Source organism: Dermatophagoides farinae, chromosome 6, assembly GCF_024713945.1.
Source record: "Dermatophagoides farinae isolate YC_2012a chromosome 6, ASM2471394v1, whole genome shotgun sequence".
Taxonomy (NCBI): Eukaryota; Metazoa; Arthropoda; class Arachnida; order Sarcoptiformes; family Pyroglyphidae; genus Dermatophagoides; species Dermatophagoides farinae.
Genome location: NC_134682.1, coordinates 3,083,987 through 3,108,840, shown reverse-complemented (window position 1 = coordinate 3,108,840; position 24,854 = coordinate 3,083,987). Strand labels below are relative to the sequence as shown.

Sequence of the window (24,854 nt, the reverse complement as noted above, 5' to 3'; positions counted from 1 at the left end):
ATTTTAATGGACAACTCGAAAAAACAATGATGATGACAAAATCATCATCATTATCATTATAGAAAAAAAATAGGTGATGATGATGATAGTGATTTGTCATCATCATCTTCATTTTTTTTATTCACGTGAATTGATCATCATCATCATCATCAACAAATGTGGATGTCGATATGATGATAATCATGTGAAGAACAAAAAAAAATCACCTTTTTACTCATCTTCTCAACGGAAATGTTTTTTTTTTTTTTTTGCAAAAAATCAATTATAATGATAATTTATTTATTGAAAACTTTTGACACTTTTCCATCCTGTATGTATTACATTTTTATGATATATATTTTTTTTCTCCTTGAATCAGTAATCACGATGTTTGGATCAGTTATGATCACAACAACTCTGAATAAAATATATTTTTTCCTTTTAATACATAATTTGAATGATGAGAAAAATGAAATTTGAAATTTTAAAATTTATATCTAGGTTATTTTACACACGTACACGATACAAAACAATCTCTTACTACGATCGGATATGATTATTCAATTGACTCGAATTCAAAAAAAAAAAAAATTTTACAAATTATTGCCTCAATGGTTCATGGTTGATAAATATGATCAACTTTTTTCTTATCATCATCAACATCCGACATGAATTTTTTTTTTAAAAACATCGCCCACCTACAGCGATGGTACTACTGACAACAGTAAAAAAAAAACCTGTCCTTTGGACCCGAAAAAAAACTGTAATTCTCTCTCTCTCTCTCTCACTCTCCATCTTTTTCATCAATGTCGATCTTTTGGTGATTGAATTTCCAAGATACACATTAAACTAAAAAAAAAACACCTTTCTATTTTCAAATCAATAGAAATTTTCGTCATGTTTTTCGACATTTTCATTTCACCATTGAGAGAATAGATCGATCAAATCTGATGAATGAATAAAAAAAATTTGAAAAAAAAACTTTGACATAGAGAGAAAAAAAAATAGAAAACTGTCTTTCACAATTGTGTGTCGGCGATTACATCATCATTGAATATATAACAATAAATAGACAAAAAAAATTGGTCAATCTTTGTTGATGACGACGACGACGACGACGACGATGATGATGATCACCTCAACATCATGTCATGAGTGCCATAGAGAAAAAAAACAGAAAATTCAAACCAAACCCATTGATGATGAACAACAAAACGTCAAACCATGGTGGATGTTTTTGAAAATTTGGTGAAAAAAAAAATTTTCATTCGTTTTGAATTTTGTTTTTTTTTCTTCTTCTTCTTCGCTATAATTAGGTTTCACAGATGTTGTTGATCAACTGAAAACAAAATTTCCCTGTTACTTTTTCCACAACATTTTCGATTCGATATTCAATCGAAATTACTGGAGATCGAACCAACCAATACGCCCACACAAACACACACACACACACACACACACTTGATTGATCTGATTTAATTTGATAACACCATTGTGGTGTTTTTTTTTATTTTATTTTCTGGTAGTCAACCAAAAAAAAAAAAAAAAGATTAATTGATTAAATGTCACATTGAATTGGATTATTATTTTTTTTATCAACATTGAAACATAATGCTGCTCGTCTTATTTGATAGCAACGATAGTTACGGCAGTCAATGTATTAATGTTAATTTGATTGATCAAAATTAATCTTGATAATCGAAATTAATTATCATCAAACATGGAACGAGATTTTATTTTTAAATGTTGATGATTAGATCCATTTGATTGATATAATTAGAACACTATTCTAATCCATTAGATAAGTTGACCTTTTTTTTCTTCTATCATTTTTTCGTTTGTTTTTTGTCACAAACTCTTTCATTCTTGCTGTATTTTTTTTCATCTTCAAATCAACAAGTTTCGATTGAATTTGATGAAAATGAAAAAAAAAAATTTTCATATCGATTATTTTTAGAATAATAAACTCATATATATAAACAGAGCAAAAGAAAGGAAGAGAGAGATGACGGTGATGGTAAATCCGTCAATATCAATCACTAGATCACAAATTGTTGTTGTTGTTGTTGTTGTTTTACTTATATGGCCGATCGATAATAGATGATGATGATGATGATGAAAAATTGGATCGTGAAAAAAAATGAAGAGAAAGTTAATTTTAATGTGTAACACCAAATCGATTATTATTTGGTGTCCAATTCAAAATGAACCAAATCGAATCGAATCAATATAATAACCAATGAAAATGAATATTTTCTATTCAGTTTCAATATTCTTTGATCTCTCTCTCTCTCTCTCTCTCTTGTTCTTTATTTGATCAAATAAAATTCGAAGAAATAATCAAAACCTTTATTATATATCCAGTCTAGTATGAAATTCATAATTGAATAGCAACCAAATAACGACATCGAACGATGATGATGATGATGATGATGATTGAATAAAAAAGAATCAGAAAAAAAAGATTCTTTTCAAAATTGAATGATTCGATTCAGATGAAAAAAAGCGAAATGCAATGTTTGATCATCTTTATCATTATAATGGAACCTTTTAAATAGTAGAGGAAAAAAAAGGTCGATGCCGATCATCGATCAAATTGTATCGAATAATGATTGATATTTATATTGAATATTGAATGAATGGCCATGATGATGATGTCTATGATAATAATATCACTATATCAATACAATGATGATGATGATCATCATCATGTACCATTATGATAGCTTATATGATGATGATGATGATTTTGTTCAATCAATTTGATTAAATCAATTGATCAATCGATAGGTTGTGCCACCGGTTATGGTTTTTTTTTTTGGTTAATTCAAAAAAAAAATCGTTCTATATTTACAGCCTTTATAATGGCCAGCACCGCCACCAACACCACCACTACCAAAATAATTTGATCGATCATCATTCTGTCCGAAGACCGATTTATATGGTTAGACAATTGTCTATATGTTGTAACTTTGTCGTCTTACTCATCATCAACATTATCATGAGAAGAGCAAACATTTTAAAACTAATTTTGGCCCATTGAATGGATGAAAATATAAAAAGAAGAAGAAGATGGCAAAAAAAAAACGTCAACCGTCAAACCATCCGGTCAATGCCAGCCAACAGAAAATTTTCTGAATGAGTTTCTGTTTTCATTTTTTTTTCTTCTCATCTTGTATTTGTTTTGAAATCATGTCATGTATATTTCATTAATGGATGAGACACAATCATAAAGAATGATAGTCAACTTGATTACTTGTTACTAAATTTAATATATTGTAATATTAGAATGAAAATAAATTAATTTATATATATGACCGGCCGGTTTGTCGGTCGGTCAATTTGATTGATGGATCACTTTGTTGTAGTTATGTTGGTTTGAAAACGATCGATTCGATGATCATGAGTGTGTCGTGCATTAACTTTTTTTTTATTATTATTGAAAAAAAAATCCACAATATTATCGAGAATATTCTTTATGATTCCATTTAAATTTTGAACAGAATTTATCATCATCTTAATTTGATTTAATTTTAAGTAATCAACACTTTCTCAATTTATCCTAAAGAAATTAATAATGATGATGATGATGATGATACATTTCATTCAATTGTTGTTGTTGTTGTTGTTGTTTATATATCATGGCACCTATTTAATCATAATCGAAAACAAAAAACAAAATCATCATAAAATGTACCGCAAAAATGAAGAAAAAAAAGAATGGTAAATATCCGTGCATTGGATTTATAATTATATCAGTGGTGTTATCCCTTAAATCCAGCGATGGCCTAAAAAAAAGAAACACTGTTTTTCATTTCATCTTTCTTGTTCATTAACAACAAATTTTTTTGGGCAACATAATTTCATTTTCCATGTCCAAACAAAAATGTAGGTTTGTTCTTACATTGAAATTGAATAAAAAAAAAAATTTCATCATTATTATGATGATGATGATTGAATGGCTTTTTTTCTGAAAAAAAAATTTCCGATTCACAGCTTTTCTTTACATTTACAATTCATTATTGGCTTGATGATCATTTTATAGTGTGTGATGTGTGTGATCATCAATGACCAATCTTGATGATCAATTTAACCTTTTTTTTGCCAATCCAATATGATTATCGTTGACATTTTTTTCTGATTACATATAAATAGAATATTGGTTCCCTAAAAATATTTGGCCTCCTACCACATTAAATCTCTAATTTAATGTGGCAAATCATTTTTTTTCATTTATTTGATGATCATAATCGAATATATATTTTTATCCACATTGGCTGATGATAAATTGTGGTTTTATCATTTTATCAGTTTAAATGTGACTAAATATATAATTTAATATATCGATAGAATCTTGAAATTCTTTTATCACATTACACAAACACAATCAGTATGGTATTAATGTGTTATTGTTTGTCTCTCACAGAATCTCTTATTCTTCTTTTTTTTCATATATATTACCATCATCATTTTTATTTGCTATCATATTGTTCTTGTTTGTTGGTTGAACGACAATCCTGGATACAACGATGCGAAAAGTTTCGCGAACAATAACAACAACAAAAAAAACAACGAAACGAAACGAAACGATCAACGTTTCAAGCAAAACACTTGGCATTTGGTGATTAATTATTGTCATCTCCGGTTGATAGCATTTTTTGGAGGGTATTTTCAGACACACACACACACACATGAATCACATAGGCAATAGGACCGCAAAACGACGAAAGCAAGGCGAAAAAAAATCCTTTCAAATCCATATTTTTACAACAATATTCTAGAAATGAAACACATTTAGTCGTATAATTAATCATTAACGAATAATAAATCCTTGGAACATTACACTTAAGTTGATATATTTTTCATGGCAATATTTGCAGGATTTTTTTCTTGGTTCCACCACTACTCTGTTAGGTTTTTTATTCTTTGTCTCTGTTTGTACTTACTTACTTGCTTGACAGAGACAAAAAATCTTCAAATTAAGATATCCAATTTCAAAATTATATTCTCTTCACAGAAGGAAAGAGCAATAATAATTATTATACAAGATTCCATGTTTTCATCATCATCATCATCCTTAGATTCCGATGATGATTATGGCCCTTAGGGACGAACATTTCAGTGTTTCAGTATTTTCCATTCATTTCGACCAATGAGAATGGAATTTCTAGCTTTTTATAACTTTTTTTTTCTTTTGAAAAATGTTCACAAATGCTATTATTAATCATCTGATGATGGCTAGAAATTATTATTAACAATTTTTTTTCTTCTTCTTTTTCTTCTTTGATTTAATTAGCCAATGATGATGGAAAATTCTCTGTAATCAATTTCATTCATTCATTTTATTGGTAATTGAAATTTATCTTTTTTTTTCTCTTGTTCGAATAATATAATTCATTTATAATTCGATTCAATGTGTGTTAAGGATATTGTTTCAAAGTATCATTTTTCCGGAAATGATTCTTAATGAATTTTCTTTTTTTTTGGGAAAAAAATCCGGTAAAAATCAAGAAAAAAATGGTAAATTTTCCGTTTTCATTGAAAAAATTATTTCATTTTTTTTGGTTCTCTATTGATAAACTCAACAATGGAAAAAAAAATTGTCATACCGTCGTCGTCGGTGACAAAAGAATTTTTTTTTCTTTGAACGTGAATCTGCATGACTAGAATCCGTTTAGTTAAATATTTTGTTCACATGCATATTTTTATATATTTTTCCAAAAAAAAAAAAAAAAAATTCTGTGATGAATTACATTATGTCACGAATGAATTTATTTAAGAAAATGGCTGGAAAAGAGAATGCATTCAGATGGCAAAAAAAAATCACATACATACATATTGCATTCAACAAAATACGATTTATGATGATTATTATTGTTTCATATCATATCATTCGATAAATTAGGGTTAGGCATCCAATATTCATATATCACACACACACACAGACACACATACACACCCTCATCCAAATGTTTTCGATAATCAACAAAAAACAACAACAACGATCAGATTAGAATCATCGATATTTTCAGTATTTTTGTTTTGTTGTTTTTTTTTATTATGCAAATTTTTATTTATAATTTGAAAACCGATTTCTATCACTTTCTATGTCCACGATTTTTGTATATATAGAAAATCCAATATCAAAAACATGGTAGATCATCATTATTATTATGATGACGATGATGATGACCACACACAAACTACACATATAAAAGCCATTGATAGCCTGGATGTGTATAAAATATATTTCAAAGAGATTCCATTATGCTAAAAAATCACAACCATCATCATCATCATCGAATGATAGAGAGGTGCAAAAAAAAACCATATATTTATCCATATGTGAGTAGTACATAATTCGTATGTACCGTTTATTACATAATAGTAGTACTAGTAGTAGTAGTAGTAGTTTGGAATTATAATTCAAAATCTTCAATCGTATATTATTCATGGTAAGATCTGATTTCCTTATGATGATGATGATGATGATGATGATGATCATAGGCATCATGCTCTTTACATACACATACACACACAAACATATATTTCAATTGTCAAAAGAAAAAGAAAAAAGTTAGCTAAAAATATCCTAATCAAAATAATAATAATTTTCAAATACCGATATGCTTCATCAATAAACAATGTTTTGTTGATTTTTTTCTTTCTCTTTCTCTATAATGTTTCCGTTGTTCCTGGAATTTCGAATAATCCCTTCTTCTTCTTCTTCTTCCTTCCAATAATAACAATGGCCACTTTTTTTTCATATAATTTAAATGTAGATTGATGCGTTCGTTTTTTTCATTTTATATTTTATTTTGATCGACATGAAATGCAAACTTTGATAGTGTTATTCTTCACTAGATTTTCAATTCATTTTTTTTCGTTTTGTTTTGTTTTGTTTTGTTTGTTCGAAATATAAAACCCGTTGTATCAGCGATTTTTTTTTCATTTCGATATTTTAATTTTATTCTTTGTTTGTTTGTTTGTTTGTTATTGTTGTTCGATTTGATTCGATTTTTTTTCGTTTGTTTGTTTGATGCCCAATAACGAATTCAATACACGAAGGAATGTGAAATTCAATTTTGTTTTGTTCTTTGCTTTGCCTCAATGGATTGATTTTTTTTTTGAATTCAGAATTTTTTTTTTTGGGGTTAAATTAAAATAACTTTTTTTTGATTTATATGAATCATCGAAAAATGGCCATCACCACCACCACCGCCACCACTACTACTAATGCTGCTGCTGCTGCTGTGGTGGTGGTGATGGTGGTGGCTAACAATTGATAAAAACAATCTAAAAATCTGGATATGGATACATTATAAATGAGATGCAAACAAAACAAAACAAAAAAACAAGGCAAACGACAATTCCACCCATGTATACACACACACACACATAATGAGATGTTACCATAAGCTGCAGCGGCAACAAGTTTCTTGTTCTTTGATTCGATTATATCAAAAGATGTGGCTCTCTTTTATTTCGGGTTTATAATACGAATATACAAAAAAAAAAAAACAAAATGAAACAAAAATTCAGTGACCGAATATACCGACCTGTATAGTGAAAGTGACGAATATCATAACTAACAACAACAACAACAAACAAATTGAAGAGAGAAAATATAACCAATCTGTCTGATTCAATCTATTGGACATCCAAAAAACTATCTATGATGATGATGATGATTGGAGAAAAAAAAGTGAGAGCAACAGTGTGTGGTCGAATTGGAGAAATGAAAGAGAAAATCCAATTTTGAATGAAAATTTGTAGAATTTTTTCTGTTCTGTTCTATTTTGTTTTCGGTCTTCCTATTCACCATCAGCGTTAAACCAATGATGACACGAGTATATAAAAAGTGAAATTCATTTTCACTTTTTTTTCAGATTTTCAAACCTGTAAACCATAATCATCATCATCATCATCATCATCATTCAGGAATGTTTTTTTTTCACTTATTAATATGTGTCCAATTTGACTGTTGATTGTTTGTTTGTTTTTTTTCGGGGAGTTTTGTGGTGCCATAATCATCATCATCATCATCATTGCAAAAGTTAAATCACCGATTCAACACATTCAACAACAATCTTTCAATGATAATAATGTGTCTGTTTATTGCAATTGGCAATTGCTGATAATCTGTTGTTGTTGTTGTTGCTGCTGCTGTTGTTAATCATAACATAAATTCCTTTTCATCGAAATATCAATTTTTTCAGATTTTTTTTTTTGCAAATAATTTTCAATCACATAACAAAATAAAAAAAAATGAATCTATTCGACAATTGTCCATCTATAATAATGGGTTATAATCGACAACGAAATTTCATTTCATTTATCATCATCATTATTTTAATCATCTTTTCTTGTTTTTCCATTTCATTCATCAATGGTCAAGATACATCTGAAGATGAATCAAATCATTCTTCGCCATCATCATCATCATCATCAGAATCAGTTAGTTCAGAAGATCGTTCAAGCTATGGTGAACGTTTAGCTGAAAGTTCATATACATTTACATCGACATTTGCAAGAGAACCAAAAGAAGAAACAAACATTTATTCATCTGGTATAAATGCCATATTAAATAGTGATGGTTTCCTGAATCAAATGGATAAATTTAGTGGCAGTGATACAAAATATAGGCCACAAGGACCAGTAGAAATGGCTGTACATAGTAAAAAAACTGTCGAAGTAATACCGGTAAAATTTGAAGATGGTAATGATGGTGAACCACAAGTGATTGAAATATCACCATACGAAGTGCCCGTATCGATTGTATTCAAAACACAAACAAATAAATTGAATGTCAATCAAGAACATAAATCAGGTCAGTCCAAATTTACCGGTTTTCATTGATTAATTATTTCCATTCAATTTTCGAAACAAAAAAAATTGAATTGATTTTTTTTGTCATTTTGTCATCAATTTTATTAATTTACCTGGATGACAATTTTTGTTTTTTGCAAAAAAAAAACAATCAAAAAAATAAGAAAAAATACGTGAATCTAATTAACTCTGAAATGTTGGAAATGGAAAAAAAAGATTCACGATCCTACATTGAATGTGTGAATAATTAAAGATGATGAATGTGTGTGTGTGTGTGTGTGTATGATCGAATACAATAATAGAATGCAGTGGAAGTAAAAAAAAAAAAAAAATTTCAACCCTTTCACTATGTGTGTATTTGGAATCCATTGTATTATATTATACGACAACGATCACATCATCATCATTTATTGTTGTTGTTGTTGTTGTTTTCTATTTTGAGATTTATGTGTTCGCCCATTTTTTCCTGTGTCCAGGTATTGTTTTTTTTTGCATTATCTTTATATCGTCAGGTGTTATAATAATCATTAGAATTTTTTGGTTTTAATTTTATTTCTTTAATGAAAATTTTTTTTTTCATTCATTCATTTCATTAAAATTTGATTTTTTTTTGTTGCTGATTTTGTTCTCATTTTGTTTGTTTAATGTCAAAATAATGTGTAATCTGAATAAATGATGTGATGTGATTGAATTTAATTCGATTCGTGATGACTTTGATGATGATTGGATTGGATTACCGTTTTTTTTTTTTTTTTTTTTGGTTTTCTGCTTGACAAAAAGATTTTGACTGGATTCACAAACAAAAAAAACAATAAATATGTTTGACATGACTTTTTTTTCACAGTTAATCAGTGGGAAAAAAATCACTAATCCAACAACAAAACAGAAGACAATTTTTTGTTTTTCTTTGATTAAATTTTGTTTTTCAATAATGATGATGATGATGATGATGATGTTTTGTACTGGACACTGATTTATTTCATGTCATTGTACGGAATTTGAAGTGGAAATGAAAAAAAAACAAAAAATTTTTTCCCTTTTTTTGCTTCCAATTGATTGTTTTTTTTTTTGATCGACACGGATGTGTGGCCATAAATTAATTATTATCATCATCATCATTATTATATTTGATTGTGATGTATGGTAACCCTATCTGAATTAAAAAAGATTGCTCAAGCTGTGATAAACATCATCAACATTCACAAACAACAGGAAACATAAACAAACAAACAAATGTTTGAGAAAAAAAAAGTTCCAATTTTTTTTCCATGTGTGGGAGGAAAGTTTCTACGAACAATCATCATTCTATGGAATGTATGATTTGTGATTTTTTTTGTTCTCTTTTTTTTGATTATGAATATAGTGTAGTGTGTACGCTGTTGGAAACTGGATTTTTTTTGTTTGTTTGTTTTTAATTTTTTTTTTTTAATTTCATTCCATTCGTTTTCATTTTTTTCGCTCTACATATCCAATATAATGATTTGGCAATTTTTATTCAATTTTCATCATCACATGCTATGCCAATTCTTGTGGCCAATTTCTGCTTGTCAATTTCTTTCAAAGATCAAAAATTTCAAAAAAATTTTTTGAAATCAATGTGGATTCGAATTGCGGAATCGACAAACTTTTCCGTTTTTTGTTGTTGTTGTTGTTTTTTCGCTTCATTCGATAAAACATGATGATGATGATAAAAGGCAATGGCTTTCCATTGCAATACCATCAATCATGATCATGGTGATGAGCTTTCTGATATATATGAAAAGATTTAAACTATTTTTATACCATTCAAAATATATAAAAACGATATGAATTGGAAATTATTTATATCATAATCGATTTTGTTTCAGTTGAAAAAACGTTGAAAAAACAATTAGTTCTGAATCAAATCACTACACATTATTCTTTTTTTTCCATTTGTGTAAAATTTTTCATTTTTTACTAAAATTTTGTTTTGTGTTTTGTTTTGTTCATAATTCATCGATTTTAAATTGAAAAAAATATTGAAAAATGTAGATTGCTTAAGTGGTTGAGTAAAGAAATTTAATCCTATCCGGTTCTTGTTGTTATCAATTGTGAAACAGCTTTGAATCAATAAATATTCATCATCATCATCATCATCATCATCATCGAAAAAAATGATAATCACATTGTCCATGATTATGAATTTAGACAACCAAGAAATACAATCCTTGACGGTTTTTCTTTTCTTCGGTTTAGGATATAAATGTAGACCATTTTTTTTTTTGTAAATACAAGGAACAAGGAACACATGGATTATAGATGAAAAAATGGAGATGAATATGAATTATAACACACAAACACACAGGCAATAACAATCCATTTTTTTTCTTTCATTACATTTCACGGAAATGTATCATATTTTCAGTTGAAATTTTTTTTTTTTGGTCTAAGCTGTTGTAATTTTTTTTTGTGTGTGTGTTTCCTTTACACATCAATTAATCACATTCAATGATGATGATGATGATATTGGATTCAAATTCATTTCCCATTTTTTATTCATTATTACTTTTTACTGTATTTGGTTATTACATACACACACACACACACACACAAAATGATGAATAAATCGAACAACGGCTTTTTAATCTAATGAAAAGAAAAGAAAAAATGAAATAACTTGGTTGATAACTGAATTTGTATGTAAATGAGTGTTAAAAAGTTTCATTTTCATTATAATTGATTACGTGCCATCGCCATTGATATCTGATAAAATTTTGATTGATCCATAATATAAGTATAAGTAATATATATTTTCACATTCATCATTCATTCATGTATTGATTGAAATTTAATAATTTACATAAATCAATTGATTTCATTTGATTGATTGATCATGATAGATATATGTATCGAACCGAATTCATTAATTTATTTGTTCATCATGATAATGATTATCCGGTTTTTTTTTATTTTCTCGATAATAATGTAATAAAACCGGGAAGCAGTTTTTGTTGTTGTTGTTGTTCATGTTGTCAGCCACTCTAGATTGCATTTTGTTTTTGTTTTTTTTTAAAGTTGTCCATCCATTCATATGATGATGTCTGAAAATGAAAAAAATCACATCCTATGGTCATCATCAATGATCCATTCATTTCATCATAATCCTTTTTTTTTTGCTTTATCTCTCACTATCAATGTTTATGGCACCATTATGTTGTTGTTGGTAAAGCTGCTCCCATTTTAATTGGCTTGAACAAAAAAAAAAATATGTTGTTGTTGATGAACAAAACAAAACAGAAAAAAAATAGAAATAGATGGCGTGATGAAAAAAATAATGAAAACATCATTATAACTGTTAAATGATGATGATGATAATATTAACCCATCGACAATGATGGATAAGAAAAAAAAATGTGATTTTATAATTAGATGATGATATAAACACAAACACACACACACACACACAACAAGGTAGAATGAATGAAACTATCCCCAACAAAAATCAGATATCATGATGATGATGATGATCCATATGCACGATGATGTATAACACACGAGCAACATTAAATTTTTTTATATTTTTGAATGGTAACTTTCAACGTACAACAACAACAATTATCTGGACAGATCATCATCATCATCATCATTATTATTATTAGATTATGAATTTTCAACAAAACAAAATGAGGATGAAACCAAAAAAAAAAAAAAAAATAATAATAATAATTCACAAGTCAATGTTGTATGCTGAAGATAGCAATGTTTTTTTCCGTATATTTTTTAAATTTCAAATTTCAAACACATTTATCATCACATCGTTTTCACCCCTCCGTTTCTCCTTCAGTCTCCCCCACCCCCACCGCTACACAGCCATCACATGTGATACAACACCCAAATGCAACATTCATTTTTTTTTTTGCTGTGCATCATCATTTTTTATTTTTTATTTGTTCATTGCAACACACGATTAATGATTATATGTGGCACCCAATCCTTAGAAAAAAAAAATATTTAAATTTTTTTATTTTAAATTTTAAATTTATGATATGTTGATAATGATTCGATTTTTTTTTCATCATCATCATCATCATTTTCTCATTGTTAATAGAACCGGCTGAAGAACCGAAAGAAATTAATTCTGAAGAAGAACCACATCGTGTCATACATAATGTATATCGTCCGGTAATACAAGAAGTAACGGAAGTTGTACAACCATTTCGTAAAGTTTTACAAAAAGTTGAACCAGTTATTGAAGAAATGAAGACAATTATTTCGAAAGCTGCACCACAAGATGGTTCGATTGTACAACAGCAACAACAGCAACAACATCACCAGCAGCAGCTGCAACAGCAGCAACAACAACGACAACAGTTTCGTACACAAGGTCCATTTGGATTTGGTGACAATGCAAAAATACATAGATTTACAGGTTAGATTTTGAAATTTTTTTTTTCAAATAAAAATTTTTTTTTTCATTTTGTTTCATCTAGAATATCAACCGATGGCATATGGATCAGAAATAGTGGGTAAAGTTGAACCAGCACCATCACCACTATTACCATCAAGAATATTGAATCATGAAAATAAATCCATTTTACATCGATTTGGATCCGAAAGCAATAATGGTATTTATTATTTTCTCGTCTATTGATGTTGATTTTTAATTTGACTTTTTTTTTCTTCATTCTCCCCACAATCAACCAAATCGCATTAGATTTACAAAATTTGGCCGAATCCAATTCATCATCATCACCATCATTATCATCAGGAACTAATAATTCAGTGTTGGAACCAACCGAATTCAATGATAAAGAAGCTAATTTACATTATAATGATATTATTAAACAATATATTGACAATCTTTTATCAAAAAAACAACAACAACAACAGCAACAACAACAACAACAGCAACAACAACAACAAAAGTCAACAAAATCATCATCATCATTACCAATCAATGCAAATAGAATAAAAATGATGAATATTCCAATGAAAAGTATGATGCCAATGAAATTATCAAATGATGTTGATAATAATCATAATAACAAAGAAAATAATCAGAATAATGATGATGATAATAATAATAATAATAATAATGGAAAAAAGTTTAAAATTATCAAAGAATTCCGTATCTCATTGAATGATATTAAAAAACAATTGGGTAACAACAACAACAACAACAACAAAATGTCAGCTTCTTCAGCAGCAGTAAAAACATCAGCCAATCCTATGATGATGATGAGACCATTTGGATCATTTTCGGTTAGTGGCCAAATTGTTGGTCCACCAACAACCATCAATAATCGACTGGCAACAGATGTAGCTGGAAAAATGAGAATAATGCGTCCAAATACTTCATTTTTACAACAACAACCATCAACACAATCAGCACGTTTTATTAAAACTGATGGTACTATTGGAAAATTGAAAGAATTTAAACGCCGATCACGTTCAGCTTATGGCGGTATCAATAATGTTGCTGGTCCATTGAGAACATATCATTATATGAATTTTAAAAGATTTGGTGATATAGCACCAACTTCAATTAGTGATTATCGTCTTAATCATAATCATAATCATCATCATCATAATAGTAATAATAATAATCATCAACATCATCTACATCATTACCATAATCATGATCAACAAATTCGTCGACGTAGTATGATGATGAATGAGCCATTAGTTTCATCATCATCCACGCCATTATCATCACCATCATCATCAGAGGAACATATTAATCTTTATAGCCAAAATAATTTCCGTTTTGCACGTCGTTATCGTAATTAAATCTTAATATATATTTGAATAATTGATTTTTTTTCGCTTCTATTTTTCCTCACAATTTACTTAACATTTCAACATTATATTTTTTTCTCACCCTCCATTATAAACAACAGCAAATTATTTGAACACATCTCTCTTCATACAAACACAACACAAATGAAACATTCATACAATCAGTTTTCATCAAATATCAAGAATCTCAGTCCATTTTTTGTACAAAAAAAAAATCTCAGTAGACACATACAACCACCCACCCACCACCTACACACAGGATACATACACTTTATGAATGAAATTATTCAATTCAAAGAAATTCAACATGATTATATAATTCTCATTATACACACACACAGACACACCTATTCCACAATGGAATCTCTTTTTGTAAATATAATTTGTCCTAGAAACTATCATTATTTCCTTTTTCCTTTTCTTATTCTCATTTTTAATGATAATAAAAAAAAAGAATTTTCAAATCATTTCCTTTTTTCCCGATTCATTCATTCATTCATTCATTCATTTAACAAGGAATTTTATGAATCAAAAACATTCCATAATAATGATGATATATATTCATTCAATGTGAATATTCTCGATTTTAAGAATATAAAAAAAAACATTATTCATTATTATTCCTGATTATATACAAAAAACACAATACCACTATACTCGGATGTAAATAATTCATGGATTCGACAATATATATACCGGAATCTTTGAATCGATGAATGTGCTCATTTATTTTTGACAATTCTTTTGTTTTTATGGCTTATGGATTACACAATACATTAGCTGTATGCATGATGTGAATACACATCTTTTTTTTGTTCTTGTTGTTGTTCGATTATAGAACAACAATCACAAAACATATATAACATATATTATCGTTGAATAATTGATTAGTGTGAAACGAATACAAAGTTTTGTTGTTGTTGTTGTTGTTTTCAAATTCGAAATCATATGAATTAGGTAGCAGCATTAAAATGGAATAATAATTCGTAGGACATATTAGTAGTGGTATATTTGAGAATCTTTTTATTTTCATTGAATGACACAAAACAACATAGAATTCATTTATTCATATGAAGAATTAAATTTTCATTTCATTTCATTTCATTCATTTTTTAATATGCTTATTAGCATGTGCTAATTTATGTTGTTCATCTTCATAATAACGTGCATTTGTATTTTTAATTGAATAAATATGTTCATAATCGGTAGGAGCAATCAATGCTGTTGGTGCATCCGATGGTATTCGTTTTACTTTTTCAATCACATTTTTTGTTAATGATTCTCGTCGTTGATGGAGATGGTGTTGTTGTTGTTGTTGTTGTTGTTCATTTCCTGCTGTTAAACGTAATCGGCTAGAACTTTTATCATTCTTATGTCTATGTCTATCATCTTTACTATTGTTGCGTTTGATTAATTTTTTTACATCCAAATTTTCATCATCTGTATTATCATTAATATTTTCATTTTGATTACCGGCCACTATTCGTTGTTGCTGTTGCTGTTGTTGTTGTTGTTGTTGTTGTTGTTGTTGTTGGCGAATAATATTTTGGTTTGTATTTTCATTTCCAGGTGGCATTACTAACGGCAATGCAACTAATTTTCTTTGTGTTGATTCTGTTGGATTTTCCAATTGTTGATCGAAAAATTTCTCAAATAATTCACATAAATGATTTAATGATTGATTCAATTTGGCTTGATTTTCTTTTTTTTCTGTTGTTTGTTTTGGATGTGCCTGCTGTTGTTGTTGTTGTTGTGTTTCTTCTTGTTTCTGTTGTTGTTGTTGCTGTTGTTGTTGTTGTTGTTGTGTTTCTTCTTGTTTATGTTGTTGCGGGTGTTGAGGTAATGTTTCTTGACTTGGTGAACTTGTATTAATTGGTTGACTTTTATTACTAGGATTACTTGGTTGACTTTTATGCGGAAATTCTGATTGCTGGATTTTGTTGTTGTTGTTGTTGCAACATAATCATTATCTGTTGCTGATATACAATCTGTTCTAGACGATCAATACGTAAATTGATGAAATCAATTTGCTGTTGTATGACGGTAATCGATGAATCAGTGTTTGCACCCATTTCCTGTCCTGGTGATACTACTGGTGTTTGTGGTGATGGTGGTGGAATTTGTTTTCCTACCGATTGTGTTGGTGGTGTTGGTTGTTGTTGTTGTTGTTGTGGATTATAATAAGGATTATATGGCATCTGTTTTTGATATGGATAATTACGATTCACATTTCCACCAACAACACCCCCCATACCACCACCACCACCACCAACAGCCATTTCTTGGTTCATCTGCTGTTGTTGTTGTTGTGGATGTTTTGGACCACCACCACCACCATATTTACGAATATAATTTGGATTTTGATGGTACATTTTTGTTGTTGTTGTTGTTGTTGTTTAGAATTTTCAATCACAAAATAAATAATAAAAAAATAAAATACACACTAAAAGAAATTTCAATAACGGAAACAACACATGTACCATAACATTGATTTGGTCAATATTGTTGCCATCAATTATGAACGGAATGAGAATTTTATTGAAATTTTCTATAATTTAATATTATTTACAATAACTACAACAACAAGAACAGCAAAAAAAAAAAAACGAATTGGTCAATTGATTGTGAAGGGGAAAAAATTTCGAATCAATTCAGAAACATTCATGAATCATTATACAATTTTCGAATAACAATTTTTTAAATTACGATTATTATTGTTATTGTTATTTCTATTATCAATTTTGCCTCTTTTTTTCTTCTCTTTTTCTCTCTATTCCATTCAATATAATCATCACCATAATCATCATTGTAATAGTTGCAATGATGATTGATTTAATTCAATTTCCTCAATGTTCCGTATTTTTTTTTCATATATATATATCGTTTTTTTTTGATCCAATATGATGACGACGATGAATAGGAAAAAAAACATTTTTTTTCCCCACTTTACAATGATGATGATGTAATATTGGCAACAACAACAACAACAACAACAACAACAAAAAAAACAACATCGTAACACAAAAAAAAGTCAGTGGAAATTTTTTTTCCCCATTTGATTGATTGAATCACAATTCATTCGACGATTATCTCGAAAAAATCATCTCTATTCATATTTATATATATATAGCAGAAATATATTTCGGGAAAACATTTCCATTTTATTATCATTCAATCATTTATTATTATTATCTGTATGGAATTCATTCATATACTCTCACAATGGTGAGATTCCAGGAATCTGTTTTTTTTTCTACCTGAATAATGATTCATCAAGAATATTGAAATATAACGAAATTTTTTTTTTTTACACTTCCCTGTTCAATTTTCTAATTTTAAATATCAACAAATTACGAATTACGAATTATAAATCAACGAATGGTGCGAGACTACTTTGATCCAACAAAAAAAAAAATAAATTGATTCTATTCATTCATTTAGTTTGAAACCATTATTATCATCATCATTTTTTCGAAACACGCACACCTACACACACATACACAAAGTGATAATTGAATAATTCGAAAAAAAAGACAAGAAAATAGAATGAAATGAAATTTCATTTTTTTTTTTGTTCATCCAAACTGTCGATATGTCATTCCTGCAGACATGTATACAGCATAAATGGCTGTAGATTCTGGCCACGTTAAGATAACAACATCAATTCATTGATTTTCAATGAACCAATGGAGAATGGAAAAAAAATATTCTGTTGACATGAAAAGTTGACAGGATTTTTTTTCTTCAATTTTTTTCATTTTTATTTTTATCTTTGGCAGCATTGGGTTTTTGTTTTTTTTTTGTTTTTTTATTTCATTTTCAACAATGTTTAACATTTGGATTTATTTTATGAGGAAAACCGAGACTGGGTGAAATGTTTACTTAAGAAATGAATGAAATAAGATACTTTTCAAAAAAAAAAATTTTCATTTTAATATTTGTTCAATGGATTTATTCGATCCAGCCATCGTAATGTGTAAACTGTTATAATTTCAAATCAAATTCGAACATATGTCTTCCGATTGGAAAATACTTAATCATGATTGATATCTATGATCCGATTTGTCAATGTTTTTCTTTTTTTTTAACGAAAATAAATACAGTGGTTGCTCGTTGTGTGATTATTATGATTATCATCATCATCCATTATAATTACCGATGATTTACTCAACAATTCAGTTGTTGAATAGTCAATAATTGTTGTTGATGATGATAATGTTGTCGTCGATGTTGTTGTTTTTGCTGTTGGCGATAAAACATTTACATTTTCATTTATTTGTACATTTGTTTTCATCAAATGATGATCATTACTGATGTTGGATGATGCAAATGGATGATAATCGAGCAATTCATATTCATAATTTTCTTTAGTTTTTTTGGTTTCCGTTGTTTTTGATGTTATTATGGGCGTCAATGTTGGTACAATCATCATTTTATATCTGCTACTGTTGTTGTCGCTGTGGTCATCATCATCATCATCATCATCGATGGTGTTGATATGAAATCCGATTTATCGATTATAATAGCATTCACATCATCATCAACTTCAATATTGTCATTAACGCCTTTTCTAATTCGTCGTTGTTGTTGTTGTTTTTTTTTCATTGATCCACCCTCTAAATCATCATGAACATAATGATTTCTTGAACGTTTCCTTCAATGATATTTTTTGCTACCAATTTTTTTCTTTGATCATCAATGATTTGTTCAATTTGTTTACCATTTCCAAGCTGTTGTTGTTGTTGTTGTTGTCTACGATGATTACTTTTAATGTTATTTGTATTGCTCATTGTTTCTTCACTATCATTTCTATCTGCCGGTATTGTTGTTTTTGTTGTTGTTTTTTGTTGTTGTTGATTTTATCATTGACAAATTTCCATTCATTCCAGTATGATTTGTTTTCCATTCTTATCATCAACGTTGGCTATTGGTTTTGAAATATTATCATCGGTTACAATCTGTTCCACGGATTTTAACTCTTTTGCCATGATAATCATCGTTGTTATTGTTCAAACCGAATTGTAGTTGTTGTTGGATGAAGATGATTATCATCTAAGTTAAGTTATGATCTAAATTCATCATTGTTAATGATGATGTCTTTGTTGAATCAAATTTATTATTATTGATAGCCATTATTCTGTCATCAATATCGTTATGATTATCGTTTCGTCGCTGTAGTAGAATATAATTGACATATTGTTTAATTTGTTCACTTATATCGGTCATCGTCGATGGCCGCTGATTTTGATTTAACAACAATATTGCATCATGTTGATGATGATGATTTATTCGATTTTCATCCTTCAACACATGTAATTGCCATTCATTATCATCATCATCTTGATTTTCATTTAAATTTAGATGTTTTTGTATTATATTCAATTGATTTGGTAGTGAACAAAATACCAGATTAAGTGGAATTTGTTAAAATTTTCTCATTGAAAATATTTGATTCTGATCCATGAACATGTTGTTGTTGTTGTTATCCATATGATGATGATACAGATTGAACAGCCAACGATGAATTGGTGGAACGATGTGCATGATCAAAATCAATCAAAAACTTGGCCGTATTTAATAATGTAGATGATGATGATGATGATTTTGCCATTGGCTTTAATGATGTAAATGATTGTTTTTTCATCATCATTGTTGGATGTTGAATAATTTTTGATCATCGGTGACGACGACGACGACGACGACGACAACGACGATGATGATGATGATTGTTTATGCTGTCCAATAATCATCGATGGTGAATAAGTTATTATCGGTTTAGATTTTGTTATAGTGGTTGCAGTTGTTCCGGTGAATTTCATCAATGCATCCGAATAATTTGGCCTATTTGGATGATGATGATGATGATGATGATGATAGGTCAACATAAATGTCGCATCAACATATTCAATTGGAAGTGATTGAAATTATCTGGGAATAAACATCCGTATTGTTGTCGATGAAAATAATCATATCACAATAATGATATGGTTAACATATGGTAAATGATCACCACGATGGCAATATGATGAAATGATATTTTTTTCATTATCATCATCAACACACAAACACTGGCTTGCAAAAAAAAATTCATTGTTGACAAATAATATTGAGAAAATTATCGTCGAAAAATCCAATCAAAACAAATTCATCAAATTTAAATTTAATATTAACAATAACTGATATAAACACACACAGGATAAAACCGCTACTTGAACTTGAAATGAATTTCTTCTTCTTTAATGAATGTGAATGAATAAAAATCGCACAATAATAATAATGAATTCAAATCGAGTGAAAAAAAAAATCCAACCATTATCATATAATCATTGTGAATGTGATCATTTGGTCAATGGATAGTCGAATGATTTCTTTTGGATTTTTTTTATGAGGAAAATCATTTATTCATTCAGATCAACTGAAAAAAAACCAATCAATTCGACCAATCCATTGAATATCTTAATGTCTCAGGCGTCCAGTAAATTTTTTTTTTTTTTTTTGATATGGACTGTTATTGTGTGTGTGTGTGTTTAGGTTACGATGAATACAGAAAAAAAAGTAAATTATGATTTAAAGGGAAAAAAACTGAATGGTTTTCTGTAATATATTGTCTGTTTGAATTGATTGCTGCAATAGCCGAAAAGAAAGAAAAAATGATGATGATGATGATGAAATCGATTTGATTGAGACATTTGAATTCATATTTAGGTTTCAAGTTTGTTGTTTGTGATGTAAAAAGAAAACGAAATTTTTCCTCCAAAACAGTTTTTCGAATTTTTTTTATTTATTACGAAAAAAAAAATCATTTTATCCATGAATATTGTGCCATGTTTTTTTTGTTGTTTTGTTTTTCGGCAAAATATTCAGTTCGTTGATATTTTTATATAAATATTCGATTCGGTTCAAAGATTTTTTTTTTTGTTTTGTTTTGCGCTCTTGTATAATAATGTATGATGACAAACAAACAAACAAACAACAACACACAGAATTATGGAATGTGAAAAAAAATGTAGGTGCATTATTTGCATATGAAAAAAAACATGTCTCTTGATGTGATGTAAATATCATTGTGTGTGTGTGTGTGTGTGTGTGTTGGTGTATTTGTTCTAAATTGACTAATTGCTAAAAGCATTATGGTAATTATTTCATTTGTTCAGGTGAATGTCAAGAGAATAAAAAAACATTGATTTTTTTTTCTTTCTTTGTTTTGATTGGAATAATTTAAGTTGGAAAAATGTATGATCATGACCTTTGTTCTTGTTTTTTTTGTGTGTGTGTATTTGTTTGTTTAAATTTCAATCATCCAGTTGATTTCATCACATTATGATGATGACCATACAATAGGTGTGTGTATGTGTGTGTGTGTGTGTAATGTTTGATGTTTTCCCCGAAAAAAAACGATATGATAATTTCTGAGATTATAGCGTGTGTGTGTGTGTGTGTCAATGACAAAAATCATTTTTGATTTTGTTTATGTGTGTGTGTGAATAACAAGAGAAAAATTAGTCAAATATAAAATACAGAAAAAAAATCGTATTGTGTATGTGTTTCAGGAACTTGATCCAAAATTTTTGGATGATTAGGATGATTATGATGATGATGATGAATAAAATGATCAAGAAACAGAAACAAAACAAAAAAAATTGGATGACAAAAAAAAATTTCTCGATAATTAATGAGCACGTTTATATCGTCGTCTACCATAATCCATATTTTCATCATCATCATTGTTGATGGTAACATAATGATTTGTATGTGCAATACTTGATACATAACCCATACGTTTTAAATTCGTTAATCGACTATTTTCTTCAAATTGTGCCATTAATGAATCAGTTAATGACGATGATGATGATGGTGATGGTTGTGAAACAAATAATGATTCACCACCATTATTACCATACATCATTAATGATTGAATTGTATTTGGTGATGGTTCACTACTACTACTATTAATTGTTTCTTTCATTGAATCACCATTATTATCATTATTATTATTTTCATCGATATTATTATTTTCCATTGTCGATGATGATGGTGATGAATGAGAGGTCATCATCAAATTATCACTATTCATATCGGATGATATTGGTGATGATGATGATGATGTATCACCATTATCATCATCAGATGTTGATACATCCGATGCCGATGATGATGATGATGATGATGCAGTAGTTGGCGTTATACCTATTTGTGGTGAATTTTCCGATGATGTTGATAATGATGATGTCATTGGCAATAATGTAGTTACATATGCAGATGTATCGGATAATTTTCTACCTGTATTACTTGCAGTTGTTGTTGTTTGTTGTTGTTGTTGTTGCTGTTGTTGTTGTTGTTGTTGTTCACTATGACCATTTGTTGTTGGTTGATAACGATATGAACGAATTTTTGGTTCATTTTCAGGATTTATTTGATGTTCATCATCATGTTCATTATCAAGATCAGAATCATCGTTTGTTGTAGCTGCTTGTCTTGTTGCCGAAAGATGATATGGATTCAATGTATAGGTAGCCGAACGTATAGCTTCAGGAGAATATTCCGAATTCGATAATTGTTTCTTGGGCATTTCTTCAATTGGTGTATCAAAAATTGAATTTAATGAAATTGGTGGCACCATATAAGCATTTGTTGTACCAGTTGATTGTGTTTTATAATCATTCGATTGACTTTGACTTTGACTTTGGCTTTTGATTCGACCTACTTCATTGCGAATTGCATTCAAAAACAACTCAGCATCATTACTATTTGGTTCTCGTGGTCGAACATAAGATATGGTATTCGGTTTCAATTGACTTGATTGATATCCACCGCTACCAGAGAATGATGAACCTGTATCTTGATAGATTTCGGTCTGCTGTTGGATTGGTGATCCTGGTCGAATTGTTATGGGAGAAGTGGTGGGACTTCCGCCTTTATATTGACCATTCATTGGAACATATTTATTATCAGAAGGAATTTGTCGTGCAATTATTGTCTGGATATCTTCCTCAACAGGTTTGATCTCCTGGGTTATTTTGCGATATGGTTTAATGATTTCATTTATTAATTGATAAACTGGTTTAACCACACGATGAATCAAGTAATGTGGTTCGTCTTCGGACGATGTTTCCTGTGTACTACCCGGTGATGGAGTGTGTTCTGTTTCAACATTTAAATTTGATGATCGTGATTGGAAAAAAATATTCAATGGAATTCGATTTGCTTCCACTAGAATAGTTTGTGGAGCGATTGGCGTTGATTCATATGGTACATCAATATATTGAACAGAATGTTTTGATTGTATGGCTGCTGATACAGGACCTTGTGATTGCTGCTGTTGTTGATAATTGCTACCTATTCCTCCTGCACTTCCTTTTGTTCCATATAATGATGATGATGAGGAGGAGGAGGAAGACGAGGATGAGGATGAAGAACCAGAGCCATAATCCATTAAATTTGATTGAAAAGGTGATAATGTCATCATTGAAGATTTATAACCGGATCCACTGCCACCAATACCAGCACCAGAATTTATTGAACTAAAACTTGACATACTATTACCACCGCCATAACTACTACTACCTTTAACATCGGATGGACCAAATATCATCATTTCAATTGGTGACATTTTTTTACTACCCATCGTACTTGTACTGATTAAATTCTGTGATGAAGATCGTTGTTGAACATAATTACTTTGTGAACTAGGTTTTTTAATCGTTATACCGCCATATGATGATGATGACGATGATGATGATGATGTTGATGGTGATGGTGATTGATAGGATTTACCCTTAATACCTTTAATACCTTCAGCATAATAAGCTGAACACGGATATGTTGCTGTTGATAATAACACTAATAATAAAAAAAACACAATTGAAACACGTGGAAAACATTTATGCACACACATCATTATCATCGCCATGATGATGGATTAATCGAATTCATGGAATCAGAATTAGAAGAAGAAAAAAGAATAAACGAATTTTGATGAAGATAATTTGTTTGATTGTGTGATTTTGTTAATAATATAATTTTATATTGAATAAACTTAACTTATTTAACTTTGAATTTTGAAAATTTTATCACACCAAAATCACAAACAATGATAGTACACAATAAATAATGTTTAGATATCGATCAATTCAATTGATTTTGTGATCGAATAAAAGAGTAACGAAAGAGTGAAAAAAATTCCAAGTAATTTCTTCGCTTTTTATATGGCCATCATCATCATCATTTGTATTAATGGTAATCAAAAAAAAAAATGATGAAAGTGAAAATGAAAAATAAAATATATT

General features: G+C 29.0%; 3 protein-coding genes across 3 annotated transcripts; 1 reads left to right on the top strand and 2 right to left on the bottom strand.

The window, feature by feature from the left end:
- Positions 1-7,865: 7,865 nt before the first annotated feature.
- LOC124493686 (uncharacterized) lies at positions 7,866-15,032 on the top strand. Its single transcript, XM_075731760.1, has 4 exons — positions 7,866-8,809; positions 12,878-13,198; positions 13,260-13,394; positions 13,484-15,032. The coding sequence occupies exons 1-4, from the start codon at positions 8,248-8,250 to the stop codon at positions 14,557-14,559; spliced, it is 2,094 nt and encodes a 697-aa protein (XP_075587875.1). The 5' UTR covers positions 7,866-8,247; the 3' UTR covers positions 14,560-15,032.
- A 197-nt stretch (positions 15,033-15,229) lies between these two features.
- LOC142597572 (uncharacterized) lies at positions 15,230-16,980 on the bottom strand. The gene is given in 2 exon segments (XM_075731620.1): positions 15,230-16,482; positions 16,484-16,980. Coding segments are annotated over 2 exon segments (1,266 nt in total). The 5' UTR covers positions 16,941-16,980; the 3' UTR covers positions 15,230-15,673.
- Positions 16,981-21,471: 4,491 nt separating this feature from the next.
- LOC124493685 (uncharacterized) lies at positions 21,472-24,711 on the bottom strand. The gene has a single exon (XM_075731619.1). It carries the CDS (start codon positions 24,476-24,478, stop codon positions 22,238-22,240), a length of 2,241 nt encoding a protein of 746 aa, XP_075587734.1. The 5' UTR covers positions 24,479-24,711; the 3' UTR covers positions 21,472-22,237.
- Positions 24,712-24,854: the final 143 nt, after the last annotated feature.